The 15,344-nt window shown below is 36.1% G+C and overlaps 1 protein-coding gene across 1 annotated transcript; it reads left to right on the top strand.

The window, feature by feature from the left end:
* Window positions 1–4,526: 4,526 nt before the first annotated feature.
* LOC135711414 (toll-like receptor 6) lies at window positions 4,527–4,853 on the top strand. Its single transcript, XM_065234287.1, has one exon. It carries the CDS (start codon window positions 4,527–4,529, stop codon window positions 4,851–4,853), a length of 327 nt encoding a protein of 108 aa, XP_065090359.1.
* Window positions 4,854–15,344: the final 10,491 nt, after the last annotated feature.

Genomic DNA, 15,344 nt, shown 5'->3' with positions numbered 1-15,344 from the left:
AAGGTTCCGATTTGCTTGTTTTTCAGATTTTTTGAAATGCTGTGACTTGAATTTTCAAATTTAAGTATTTTCTAATTTTAGGATCTTCTGATTTACAGATATTTTCACTATCTGTTACCCAAAATTTAAAATTTTCTTATTTAATGATCTTCTGATTCACTGTTTTTTTTGGTTTTCTGATATATCATTTTCGTTTTTTTTTAATTTATGTTTTTCTGATTGTCTGGTTTTCTGAATATCTGATTTTATGACAACTAAGTTTTTTTTTATATTCTGGTTTCTTTTTTTTTTAATTTTATGATATTATGTATTAAATGATTTTATGATTTTATGGTTTTATTGTTTTTCTAAATGCCTAATTTTCAAATTTCCAATTATAAGATTTCATGATTTTCTGATTTTTTAAATTTTTGATTATTTGATTTTCTGATGATCCACTTTTTAGCTTTTATGATTTTCTGACTCTTTGATTATCTGATTATATGTTATTCTGATTTAATGATATTCAGATTTTCTCATTTTTCGATCTTCTGAGTTTCAGCTTCTCTGATTTAATGATTATCTAAATTTCTGATTTTTTGATTTTCAGATGTTCAGGTTTTTGATTTTCTGAAATTTCGATTTGATGATTTTCTGTTTTTTTATTTTATTTAGGAGTTCCTGATTTTTGTGTTTTGAATTTTTCAATATTATGATTTTCTGATTTTTGTGGTTATTAGATTTTCTGATATTTTGACAACTTAAATTATTGATTTTCATAATTTACGATTTTCATTTTTTCTGATGATCTGTTTATAGATTTGCTTATTTTCGGATTTCCTTATTTTCTGTCTTATGATTATTAATATTAATTTTTTTTTGTTTTCTTAATTTCTGAATTTCTGTATGTTGAGATTGTCTGATGTTCTTATGTTCTGATTAACCAATTTTCAGAATATCTGATTTACTGATAATCGGAATTTGTAATTTCCCATTATAAAATTTTCTGATTTTCTTATGTTCTTTTTTTTTCAAATTGATTTTCTGGTAGTGATTGTCTCCTTTCTTGGTTTGTTCGAAGGATATAATTTTCTGATGATCTGATACATCAATTTTATGATCATTTGAGTTGATGATGTTCTGATTTTATAATTTTAAGTTTTTCTGGTTTTCTGATTTTTCGATTTTATAATAATTTGATTCTCTTATTTTTTGTTTTTTTTTTAATTCTATGATATTCCAATTGACATATTTTCTGGTTTTCATATTTTCTGATTTACTTTTACAATTTGAAGACTATCAGATTTTTGATTTTAATGTGTTTTTTTTATGAATTCTGTGTTTCACATATAATGAATTTGAAATTTTTAAAATTATCTGATTTATTGATCTCAGATTTTTTAAATTTTTTATTTTTGAATTTCATATTTTCTGATTAAATGATTAAATTATTTTTATTTATTAAAATCTTCTGGTGGTATGATTTTTAAATTTTTTTGGTTCCTATGTTTAACGATTTTTTTTTAAATTTTTAATATGTTATTTTTGCATGTTTTTATTATGAATTAATGATTTTATGATTTTTAAATATGATTCATTTCTTGGGATGGCCAGTGGTGGCAGGGAGGAATATCCCTCACCATACTTCTCTAACGGGGGAGTTTGGTAATGAGAGATGATCAAACCGATTTGTACCTTCCTAAAAAGTTGTCCTTGCTCGCTTTCTACTCTCTAAATACAATTTTCACACTGCCGTACTCTAACGGAACTATCAACTCTATACTTTCATTTCCTCTTCTATGTTTTAAAAATTACCACTTAAATTTTATATCAGTGGTTCAATGTTATTTGAAATCAGCATCGTCAACTATAAAGTACACTGGAACCTCCATGTACGAACCAAAATGGGGGTTCGTAAATTGAATTAGTGGGTAAAAAAAAACCTCGTTATTTGGGATTTACTTCGTAAAAAGAAAACTCGTTATTTGGGATTTAATTCGTAAAAAGAGGTTTATGAAAATATTATCAAATACCCCACAATATGAGTTTTTTTGGAATCAGGGTGACGTGTAGGGACCGGAAATCGATGTCTGACACCATTTGGAAATCCAAGATGGCGGCTTCCGGTTACATAAAAACTTGGAAATTCTGTCAAATACCCCAGAATATGGGTTTTTTTGGAATCAGGGTGACGTGTAGGGACCGGAAATCGATGTCTGACACCATTTGGAAATCCAAGATGGCGGCTTCCGGTTACATAAAAACTTGGAAATTCTGTCAAATACCCCACAATATGGGTATTTTTGGAATCGGAGTGACGTGTAGGGACTGGAAATCGACGTCTGACGCCATTTTTAAATCCAATATGGCGGCTTCCGGTTACAGGAAAACAAAAAAATACCGTTAAATACATAACAATATGGATATTTTTGGAATCGGGGTGACCTGTGAGAACCGGAAATCCATGTCTAACATCAAATTGAAATCCAAGATGGTGACATTTGGTTACAGAAACACTGGAAGATACCATCAAATACCCCACAATATGGTTTTGTTTTAACCGGGGTGACTTATTAGGACTGAAAACCCATGTCTAACGCCATTTTGAAATTCAATATGGCGATTTCCGGTTACATAAAAACATAAAAATAATGTTAAATAAACAACAATATGGGTATCTTAAGAATCGGGGTGACGTGGTGGTATTTTCCAATTTTTCTGTAACCGGAAGCCGCCATCTTGGATTTCGAAATGGCGTCAAACATAAATTTCCCGTTCTCACAAGTCACTCCAATTCCAAAAATACCCATATTGTGGGGTATATGACAGAATTTCCAAGTTTTTATGTAACCGGAAGCCACCATCTTGGATTTCAAAATGGCGTCAGACATCGATTTGCAGTCCCTTAACGTCACTCCGATTCCAAAAATACCTATATTGTTGGGTATTCGACAGAATTTCCAAGTTTTTATGTAACCGGAAGCCGTCATCTTGGATTTCCAAATGGTGTCAGACATCGATTTCTGGTCCCTACACGTCACCCTGATTTCAAAAAAACCCATATTGTGGGGTATTTCACAGTATATCCCAGTTTCCCAAAATCACAAAGAAAAACCCGTTATTTGGAATTTATTTCGTTAAAAGATACCTCGTTATTTGGGATTAACTTCGTAAAAAGAGGGACGTAAATTGAATGCTGCGTTAAAAAAGACTTCGTAAACGGAGGTTTCAGTGTATTAGTTTCTTGTTTCAATATTTTTTATGTTCTTATTTTATGATTTTCTGAATTTTCTGATTTCCTGATTTGCTCATCATTTTATTTTCTGATTTTCCGATTTCAAGGTTTTATGATTTTTTGATTTTCTGATTTTCTGATTACCTGACTTTCTGATATTGTAATTTTCTAAAATTCTGACTTACTGGCTTTTTGATTAACAGATCATCAGAAAATCAGAACATCAGAAATTCAGGAAAGCAGAATTTCTGATGTTCTGATTTTCTGATGATCTGTTTTAATTTTTTCTTGTTTTATGGTTGTCTGAAATTCTGATTTTCAAATTTATTCATTAACATAAAGTTTTTTTTCGTTATTCTTTTTTTTTGTATGTTTGAAATATTCTGATTTACTGGTTTTCTTATTTCTGATTTTCTGGTGTCTTGATTTGCAGATATTCAGATTATTTATTTTTTAAACACTTTATTATAAGATTTTTTTTTTCATTTGATTTTATTATTTTCTTAGTTTTTTTATTTTAAATTTGCATGAATTTCTGATTATCTGTTTTTCTTTTTCTCTGATTTTAGAATATTCTGAGTTTGAAGAATGATTTAAGATTTTCTAATATTGTGATGCTCTGATTTTTTTAAACTTCCTCTATTCTGATTGTCAAATATAAAGGTTTCCTGATTTTCTGAATATTACTTCTTTTATGACTTTCTTATCTTATAGAATAATTTCCTGATGTTATATAATATGTTGATGATCTGAATTTCTGATTTGCTGATTATCTGATTTTCTGAATTGATGATTTTCCGATTCTATGATTTATTGGTTTTCTGATTTTCTGCCTATCTGATTTTTTGTTCTTCTGATTTCCTGATTTTCTGCCATGCTGATTATATGATTTTGGAGTTTTAGAAATTTTCTGAGTTTATAAATTTCTAATTTTCAGATTTTTGGATTTTCTTCTTTTATGATTTTCTGATTATCTTATAGAATGATTTCATGATTTTCAGATTTTTGGATGATCAGATTTCCTGATTTTAGGATTTCCTAGTGTTACGCCCGACGACGTAGTGGACCTAGTTTGTAATCTAAGAACTGAGAACAGTGAATTTGATAATACAAGGTTTAGTGTGATACCTTCGGAGCATACGGCTTCACTGACGGTGATTTGTAACGATGCAATTATGGCACGAAGTAAACTGCAGCCCAAATCGTTTGCCCATCCTGATAAGGCTTAAAAGTCTTTCGTTGGAGCACTGGTCACACAATCGAACCGGAGGTGTTTGCCCATTCGAAAATCTTGGAATTACTGGATTTGAGCATGAAAAACATTTGGTCGCTTCCGGATCATTTGTTCTGTTCGCTAAATGGGTTGAGATCATTGAACATCAGCTCCAACTGGCTGCAGGACGTGAATGATTTGGGCGTCCGAGAGAAGCCACAGGTGAAGGATGAGAGTGGAAACAGTACCACAGTCAGTTGCAACTTGGATCTGGAAGATTTGGATGTATCCCAGAATGACTTTGTCCTGCTACCAGGCAGTGGATTTGGAATGTTGAAACGATTGAAGCTACTCAAAATCCACGACAAAGAGATTTCCGTGGTTGTTGACAAAGCTCTAAATGGGTTGAAGGAGTTGAAGCTCTAAATAAGCTGGAGCCGGAGATCTTTCCGGATTTGTATACTCGTTAAATCCTTAACCTACGACACAACCAGCAGGAAATTGTCACTGCTGATACTTTCTTTCCCATGAACAACCTCCACACACTGCTGCTATCCCATAACAAAATCAAATATCATGATGCATACCCCCATACAACAACGTCATGACCGGCTTTCCGCAACTGCCCTCAAGGATATGCGTCATCTTCGGACCGTTGACCTGGGCGAGAACTCCATCACCATTATTGTAGAACCCGGCTTCCGTGGAATGAACAATCTCTATGGTCTACGTCTAATAAGCAACCAAATTGATAACATCTCCCGTAAGGCGTTCAAATACCTACCCAGTCTGCAAATCCTGAATCTGGCTCGAAATAAAATCAAAAACCTAGAGTCGGGTGCCTTTGAACCGCCCTTCAACGTTCAAGCCATCCGCCTGGATGGCAACCTTCTAACTGACATCGAAGGCTTTTTCACCAAAATGCCCAGCAACCGGTTGGAAAGCTTTGATTACTCGCAAATCCCAACGCAACTGCAGTGGCTGGATCTGGACAAGAACGACTTCACCGATAGTCTGATTGTCTTATTTTTTTCCTTAATTTTAAAAGTTTCCGATTTATTATTCTTAAATGTAGTTTTATAATTTTCAGAATTTCAAATTTTTCTTTTAATTTCTGATTTTCAGATTTTCGTATCTTTTGATAATCATTTTTTTTTTCTTATTTTCTAATGATCCGATGTTCAGGTTTTCAGATTTTCAGATTTTCGGAGGATCTGGTTTTCTGACTGTATGATGTTTTGCTATTTTTTTTTATTTTTTTTTTTTCATATTTTATGATGTTTTTTTTCTTTTTTTTTCTTTTTGAATAAGACGGTTTTTAGATTTTTTTTTCTGTTCTACTGACTGTCTTTCTTTTAATTCAATATATTCCGATTTTGTGAAAATCATTTTTTAATGTTTTATAATTTGCAGATATGTGAAAAATATATATTCTTACATTTTTTTGTTGTTTTTCTTAAAACTTTTTTTTTAAGTTTTTTTAATATAATTATTTTCTAATTTTTTATTTCTTTTCTTTTTAATTTAATTTTTTTCTGATTGCCTTATTTTTTAAGTTTCTGATTTCTTACTATATGATTTTATTATTTTTTGTTTTTTTTTTATTTCAAATCTATCATCTGATTTTCTGATTTTATAATTTTTGAATTTCTTATATTCTGATTTGATTGAAGAATGAATTCCCTGATTTTATGTTTTTTTTTTGATAATTAGATTTTTTGATTCTCTGAGTTTCTAATTTTCTGATTTTCTGATTTCCCGTTTATTATGATTGTCTGATTTAATTTTTCTTGTGTTTTCAGATATTCTTATTTTCTGATTTTGTGACATTTTGATTCTCAGATTTTCTGTTTATATGATTTGCTGATTATATAATGTTGGGACCGCCTCTTAGCTTCATTTCATCTCTTGTAGCTCCAATTTAATTTACCTAGCAATGAGCCATTTCTTCGCGTGCCACCCCAAGCGCTCAATTGCAAACCACAGCGACATAAATTAAAATGCAAATGTGACACTTTAATTCAATTAAATTGAATGAACAGCTGACAGATCCCATACCGGACCCGGATCTACATCCTTGCAATGACAGCCCAACAATGGCAAAGTGGACGTTGGTTGGATGGTCTTGCCGTGCTTTGGATTTCTTTTTCTCCCAATTCCGTAGCCATCGTCGTCGTCGTCGTCGTCGTCATCGTATAAAATGGTCCAACCGAAGCGTAAGATTCATCCTGAAACGGACAGTGACCAGCATCACCACTACCACCGGGACAATGCAGTTGACCAGAACTTTCTTTTTGTTGCAGCAGCCCCATTTAGGGGGTAACCTCTGTGTTTAGTTGCTTGAGTGATTTCTCAAAAGAAAATCGTCGGTCTTCTTTCTGGCTGTGCAAAGAAAGAAAGATGTGTCTCTGCAATTGTTGCTTCACATTTACTGCTCCGGGAGAAGACCTTTTATGTCCTCCTCCTTTGGAAGGGAGTAATTCTTTGTTGCACTGGATAATGGTCCCAGATGTAATAAATTTCAATTTGACTAAGCTGCATTTTGAATGGTTTCATTGTTGAAGTCATAGCTATTCATACACATTTTAGAAATCCCTCTGCTATCTATCGGTATGCGGAATTCAATTAGTTTGATTCGAAAGTATTGCAACGAACCCCCTAAAGTCCATCCAGATCTGTAAAAATTAACTTGAAATGCTTCTTCTGTTGGAGCAGCTCGAACTTCCTGCCCGTAAATAGCATCTTGTTTATTACCGACAAAAGTCAAGTTCTTTCCACTCCTCAACCCCTTTGATGCGTTTTCGGATATTCGTTCCTATAAAATAGTTTTCTCTTATTACATTCTCTCAGCAGGATATGACTTACCTTCCCAGAGCGATCTTCCCACAAAAGTATGCAACAAAAACCAGTCCTGCCCGTCCGGATGTTACGATAATCAAGCAGCTTTCATTCTTCGGCTCGAAGCTGTTGATGGGAATGGTCCCCTGCGACTGTTACTGGAATATGTATAATGTTGCTTCTGCCCGGTCGGATCCGCCCACCTACCAAACCATAAAGTGCGTTCCTAGGGCACTTCCGGACCGAGAAAGAGCGAGCAGTGGGTTGTCTTCCTGAATGCCTGGCTCCGGACTGGGCCAAACATGAACACAGTAACCACACAAACCCTTGCTGCTACGATAACCGACGACGGAGGGCACAGGCTGTATAAATACCAAAGTACAGCAAATCCTGTGTGCTCCGGAGGGACGCTCGAGTTTTGTTCTCGAGAGACTTTTACTATTTATCGACATGTGTTTGCGTGTAATGCAAATTTATGCTGCACATAAATATAAATTCAGTCTCGTTTACAACTTGGACCTACAAACTCCTCCGGTTGTTATTGCACTTAATATGAGTTCAGGTGGTGGGGAAGGGAGGGGGTGCGGTTTGGACTCTGACCGGTGTTGGCTGTTGCCACTGACTCCCACTGGGAGTTGTTTACCAAATTGTGGCGATTGGGGTGCTTCTTACGCAAGTTTTGCTTTATTCTTGCTAAGCTCAACACACTGGTCGTAATCTTACCCATCTGGCGAAAGACTCCGGTTGTTTATTAACCCAGCAATTTCGGAAGGCTTGGTGCTATTTCATAGTTTACTGGGTTGAAAGGTTTTAATTACCGGCTGTGTGGAAGGAAGATGCCTAGCTGTCTTATAATCTTGTTTATATTTGCATATTTCTCTAGAAGTAAATCGTACAATAACACTAACCGGGGTTTGCCAACGTGCATGCATATGCAACGATACGAACTGATTGCGAGATTCAAAGGAGGTTTCTGAAAAAATACCCAAGGGGCGATCAACAGTTATTCTTCCAAGCCCAGCAAAGTGCGTGTCGATTCATGTTGATATGGCTGGTTCTCGGCAATGTGGTTATAACATTTTAAGATTGTGCTACCATTTGAAAGCTTTCCAACGGAACAGATAGGGCACTGATTGAACTTGTCATTGGTCAGTTGGAATGGAATGAACCTGTGAGAAATCTGAGAAATATGCGTGTGGAATCAAACATTTTTTTTCTAGACTAAAAAACAGTTCCAAGATAACATAAAATGTAAGGATTGAAATTTTTTCTTTTGTATGCTGGCATGGTAATTTTTTTTATTAATTTTGTGCATTTATTTAATTTCATTTACCTCTAGTTTTTTTATGAACAGAACTCCGTAAAATGATTTATGAAGCTTTTGTTGGTTTTAACATTAGCTACAACTTTTGTAAGTAACTCAAATCTGTCTCTCATATGCATATTGAACCAAAGTGAACAGAACGCACCATTATTTTTTCAGTTAATGTAAATTGCATTCACTGAAAAACAATAACAAGTTCTGCACACTTTAGTTCCATATGCATAAGAGATAAAGATTTGAATTATTTACAAAAAATTTAGCTTATATCATAATTTACAAAAGTTCTATACATAATTTACAAAAGTTCTATACATAATTTTACAAAATTCTGCTGATGAAAAAAGTTAGAGGCGAATTAATGTAAATGAATAAACGGAATGAATTAAAATGATTTTCCATGCCTGCCTGTATGATCACATGGTAGCTATCCGCAAATCTGGATTCACCAGGTAAATAAACTTTGTATGAAAGTAGCGATAGAGATCCATGATTTCTGATTAAATTGCGTAGAGTTTTGAGCAAAGAGGAAAGCTACCCGGAAAACGGTCTAACTAAAGTGGATATAACTCAGTACTATTCGGAATCAATCCGGATAACCTTATTCACCGAAAAAGATGACCGTTTTATCGAAACGGTCTAAGAAATTCGCGTTTTGACGTAGACTACGTCGTACGGGAGGGTACAGAGGACAAATCCAAAATCTAAAATTGCGACCGTCACGAAACGCTGTTAGGCTTTACGTGCTTCTAACTTTGTAATTGATACATGAAATTAAAATCCAAACATACCAATCGATAGCAAAGAAGACTACAAATCTGATTAAAATAAATAATTGCAAATTTTTCATAAAAAAAACTTGGAAAAAGTTAGGATACAAAGAGATAATTTTATCACTGTTTTCATGAAAAAAAAAAACAGTTTCCCTAACCCAGTCGTCATAATCGAAGACCACCGTTTGTTATAAAAAAGCGCTGCTGTCACACTCCCACTCATTTTGGCATCTGACGGCGGTAAGAGGTGGATTTTTTTCCTCGCAGCGGACGGCGTGATGATCAGAATAGAGTGCTGAGGATGATCTTTGATTGTCCTTTCGATACAAAAATATCCAATTTCCACCCCGAGGTGAACGTATGTTGTGATGATGATCATGATTGCCATGATAAGGTGTAGTTGTAAATAGTAGTTTTAAGTAGTTCTTTCCAATTTCAAACAAACCAATCCCACCAACCATTCTCTGGAAAGGCCTTGCAGGACTAGGAACTGTAAATAATAATAATAATAATAAATTTTAAAAGAACTAAAATTGAAAGGACATATCTGTGGCACTTGAAAATGCATGCATGTAAACCACACAAATTCAAGAAAAAAAAATTATTTTGAGAGTTTTTTTTTATTTTTTAAACTCTTTATTTGTTCCACATTCAAAATAAATTATATTTAATTTTAACCTTGGTGCTTCAGCTACAACAGTAACTTACCAGCCTTAATTGTTATGATATATATTTAAGTGTTTTTACATTGTTCCTGCCTTGGCAATTCAGTATTTTAAACATGTTTTTTAAACCTGCATGTCAGTATAACAATTGAAATCTTAAAAATAAAAACTAACACTAAATTTTATCTAAATTTATTGCAACGATTTTTGCCTGAAATTATTAATTATTCTGATGGACATTTGTTCTAAAGTCCCAACATTCGGAATTCTACGTACTTCGGTAGTACTGTACCACTGTACCAGGGAGGCAAGTTCAAAATCATCTTCAGAACTTTGTTCTGAATCCTTTGAAGTGCTTTTTTTCCTGGTAGTGCAACAACTAGACCATATTGGCATAGCGTAAAGCATGGTCGGTCTAAAAACTTGTTTAAATATTAGAAGTTTCTTCATTAGGCAAAGTTTGGATTTCCTGTTTATAAAAGGAAACAAACATTTTATAAATTTGTTACATTTGGCTTGAATGCCCTCAATGTGATCTTTAAAAGTTAATTTTTGGTCAAGTATTAATCCAAGATATTTCACTTGGTTTGACCAGGAAATTGGAACTCCGTTCATAGTGACTATGTGACTACTACTAGGTTTCAAAAAGGAAGCCCTGGGCTTATGTGGAAATATTATAAGTTGAGTTTTGGAAGCGTTGGGAGAAATCTTCCATTTTTGTAAATAAGAAGAGAAAATATCTAAACTTTTCTGAAGTCTGCTGCAAATAACACGAAGACTTCTTCCTTTAGCGGAAATGCCTGTGTCATCAGCGAACAAAGATTTGTGGCAACCCTGAGGCAAATCAGGGAGGTCCGAAGTGAAAATGTTATACAATATAGGCCCAAGAATACTACCCTGAGGAACTCCTGCTCTAACAGGTAGTCGTTCAGATTTGGAATTTTGATAATTTACCTGCAGAGGGCGGTAGCTAGAAGCTTCAGTGCAGTGCAGGATCGCGTGTTCTTTGATATTGTCTCCTACGGACATTTTTAAGACGGATCAAGAACTGAAGATCGTCTTCTATTATAATTGAATCGAATTTAACCTCGCATTTTGGTACTGAGGCAGCTCTTGCTTCAACTATAGAAGTAGTCAGAGATTCAAGAGCATAATTAATTTCATCTTTGGTTTGCAAAGGAATGTTTGGATCGAATTTATGTTCCATAAATGTTCGATATTGCTCCCAATCAGATCTATGGTAATTGAAAGTAGAGCTGTTGGGACTACACATTATTTCTTGGGATATTTCAAAAGTTACTGGAAGGTGATCAGAACCGAAGTCAGCATGAGTAACCAATTGGCTACAAAGTCGACATGAATCAGTTAAGACCAAATCAATAGTTGAGGGGTTTCTTGCAGAAGAAAAGCATGTTGGGCTGTATGGATATTGAATAGTGTAATAACCTGCAGATCAATCATCAAACAGAATTTTACCATTGGAATTGCTTTGGGAATTATTCCATGAGCGGTGTTTTGCATTAAAATCACCAATCATGAAGAATTTAGACCTATGACAGGTAAGTTTCTGAAGGTCACCCTTGAGAAAATTCTTTTGCTATAGTCTACGCATTGGAATGGCAAATAGGCAGCTATAAACGTAAGTTGTCCAAATTTTGTTTCAACAAAAACTCCCAAAGTTTCAAAAACTTTGGTTTCAAATGAAGAAAGAATTTGATGTTTGATTCGTCTATGAACAATGATGGCAACGCCACCACAGGGTCCATCAAGACGATCATTTCTATAAATGATATAATTTGCGTCTTTTTTAACCTTATGGTCAGGTTTAAGGAACGTTTCAGTTATAACGGTAATATGCACGTTATGACCTATCAAAAAGTTAAATAACTCGTCTTAATTATCTCTAAGAGATCGAGCATTCCAATTTAAAATATTTAATGCTTTAAAATCCATTACTGAATTTTAAAGTCATGACAATATTATTTGCAAATTTATCTCCAGTTAGAATAGCATCAAACATGGAGTTAGATTTAAGGATATCAGAAATCATGTCAATTAATGATTCCTGTAAAAATTCCATTTTAGGAGCAGTAATGCTTCCTAAGTCAAAATTTTTAAAATTTTCGTTAGAATTACGTTGGTTAGTATTTTGATTTCTACCCGCTGCAATGGCAGCATAGGTAGCTCCATTTACTCGCTGAACATTGTTAGCAGCGAGGGGAGTAGGCATAGATGAAAAATTTGAAGCAGGGGTGATATTTGTACCTACGGGTACGAATGTAGAATTTGTTCCTCGCTGACCGTTGTTAACAGCAGAGAAATTTGTACCTGGTCGGAAACGTGGAGCGTTTCCTACCTGTCGCTTAGAACGAAATTGTAGGATTGCTTTGCGAGTCTTACATTTCCCAAAATTGGATTTGTTGTTTTCACCATAATTTGAACACTTAAATTTCTTAGGATCTTCCTTCACAGGACAGTCGTCCTTTGCGTGAGAGGAATCACCACAATTCATGCATTTAGGTGGCATGTAGCAATTTTTATTTCCGTGACCCCATCCCTGGCTCTTACGGCACTGGGTGAGGTTTTGGAAATTTCCTCCAGTCTTCCTGAAGTGTTCCCACTTCACTCGGACTTGGAGCATAAGGCTATCATTAGAAATCCCGTTGCGCGAATCACCAGGACGGGATTTCATTTTCATTTGGATTACTTGGAGTGGCACAACTCCAAGTAATTTTGCTAGTTCATTTTTGATCTGATCCAGGGATTCACCACTGGGCAGTCCTTTCATGACAACCTTGAACACACGTTCAGTGTTGGTGTCGTAAGTAAAAAATGTGTGCTTCTTCTCAGTAAGATACTTGAGAAGACATTTAAATCCGTCCAAGGGTTCAGCCAATACACGGAATTTTCCCCGACGTCAAATTTGTAGTGAAAACTTAACTTTCACGAAGTTCAAAAGTTCCGTGCGAAGAGCATGGAAATCGGAAGTGGTTATCACAATAGGGGGAATCTTTACCTTCTGGGCATTAAGCCGGGATAGTTTACTAGAATTTTTCTTGGATGATGGATCATTCTCATCATCCGTGAGCAAATCAAATTGATTACTCAAATAAATTTCATTAGAAGGGGGATCAAGAGTTTGCCCCTTTCTTTTGCGTTTAGGCGCCATGGCGGCAGTAAATTTTTATCCAAATCAACTTCCAAGCAGATTACTATAAGAATCTGAAGGATCGAAGAGGAATTTTCCAAATCGGTATCCAAGAAGGATTACCTCGGGTAGGGCCCAAACAAGGATCGAAGAGGAATAAGAGTTGAACAAGGTAGAAAATTTTTTACAGGTTGAGCACTGAAAAGTGCTGTTTAAATTTGTTGTAGCTTTAGATAGTAGTAACACTTCCTTAAGCAAAAAGCAAATAGATCCGCACAGCAAGAGAGCTCGATGCGGACTGATGGGTGCTTCTTCAGATTCGCTTGCGTTCGCTGGACGTACTCTCCATAGCTAGACTTCAACAGTCCATTGTATCTCGTTTCGATTAATCGGATACTATTTTTGCTCTCGTTGGTTCTGGTACTGGAATAGAATTAGCGCGACTTACGCAATACGTTCCGCAAATTACGTAGCTCAGGGCTCCACCAGGGTTGCACTGAGGTTAACCTCGTAACACGCGTCCGGAGAGGAACTCGCGCATAGAGTGTTTCATACAGATTGTCGTAGAATTGGTCAGCAATAGCGTTGACAGAAACACCATCCAGAATCTGTTGCCAATTGATGGTGGACAGTTCATTATTCAACGAGCCGAAATCGCAGTGCCTGAAATCCAATTCAGGTGGATACGAATCACAATCCGATATCATGGGCGGATTGCAGTCGGCATCAAGTCGTAAGATGAATGGCTTATGATGATGATCGATATCCAGTAGGGGACCGGAGGCTCAAGAAGGTTAACGTTATCCGGATCACTGATGAAGGCTAAGTCAAGCAGTCTTCCATTCAAATTAGACAGTGAATTGACGACCATCGGTTCCGTGAGAGCCAGTTTCTGTTAAGTGGACGCGTTTGATGGTAAATAACCGTTCACGTCCTCGTCGAAAGTCCAACTCAGAATCAGAAGGTTGTAGTCGCCCATTGCCAAGATGATATCGGCGTTCGAAGATCTCTCAAAGATAGTCTGTTGTGCAGTAGTGTGAGACGTGTATAAATCCGGGCTGGAGAGAGGAAGGAGATAGATTCCGGTGATGAATAGCGAGCGGTGCTGCAGAGTGATGCGCACAGCCACTTGCTCCAGACGGTCAAAATTTTCGAGTGAAACTGATGTGCATGAATGCTTGGACTTTCTCGCAATAAGTACACCGCCGCCTCTGCAAAGCTGACTGGTAGCTCGATTACGGTCGCAGCGGAAGAAATGATAATCTGACGATAGCTCACAGTCCTGAATGTCCGCTCGAAGCCAGGTTTCGGTGAGAACCAGAAAGTCGTAGTCGCATGTTGAAAGCATTAAGCGGAGCTCGGTTGTCTTCGTTCCTAAACCTCTTACGTTTTGGTAGTGAATGGTGAAGATAGGATCAATTTGAATGCGAGGGTATGTGCATGCGCTGTTGCTGACATCGCTGGATAATGAGCTGGAAACCACGAAACTATCAGGAGGCGGATGGAACGTCGAATCGAAGTACTTGCCTGGCAACGCCGACTGGAAGACCCCCTCACCATTTCCGACCGCAGGGCCGAGACGACTTTGATGGCAGGATACACCGGAGAGTGAAAGTGAGGAGGTTGGCGTTGCAGGCTCGACTGGGTCGGAGGGCTTGGGGGCTTCCAAGATGCTTTGTGGCGTGCGTCTCGGTGAGGTGAATTCCAAGATTGTGGAATCAGTAGAGCGTAGGGCAGCAAAGACGTTGGCATCGGTATGGCTGGACATTAACCCTGTGTTTTGATTTGTCGTTCAGACTGACTCAAAATAGAGCGACCAGGCTTCATTCGGTTGGGTTTCGCAAACGGAAACAGATTTCTTATTGCCCATGTATATTATATGTTGTGTTTTGTTATATGTCATATATTTTTCACCTTCAACATCCTTTAATAGTAAGGGGACCACTTATAACAACGCTTCATGAACCACGATTTTAAAAACGCTAAGTATAAGAATGCCATCTGGCTGCTATTTATATTAAAAGCACTGAAGAAGCTTCATGTAGTTTTCTCAATTTTACGTTAAAAACCTCCGAGAGCTTCTTACACGGAATCATCACCTTCAGCAGTTTCTCTTCCAAATTGAGCATCGTTTCCGTCGAATGACCGTACGGACGACATTGTAGCAGTAGG

The sequence above is a fragment of the Ochlerotatus camptorhynchus genome, unplaced genomic scaffold (genome assembly GCF_037179485.1).
Source record: "Ochlerotatus camptorhynchus isolate MF236.1 unplaced genomic scaffold, CSIRO-AGI_Acam_v1.1 ptg000432l, whole genome shotgun sequence".
In the NCBI taxonomy this organism is placed as follows: Eukaryota; Metazoa; Arthropoda; class Insecta; order Diptera; family Culicidae; genus Ochlerotatus; species Ochlerotatus camptorhynchus.
Note: the sequence above shows the minus strand (reverse complement) of the source record. Positions and strands in the feature narration are given on the sequence as shown.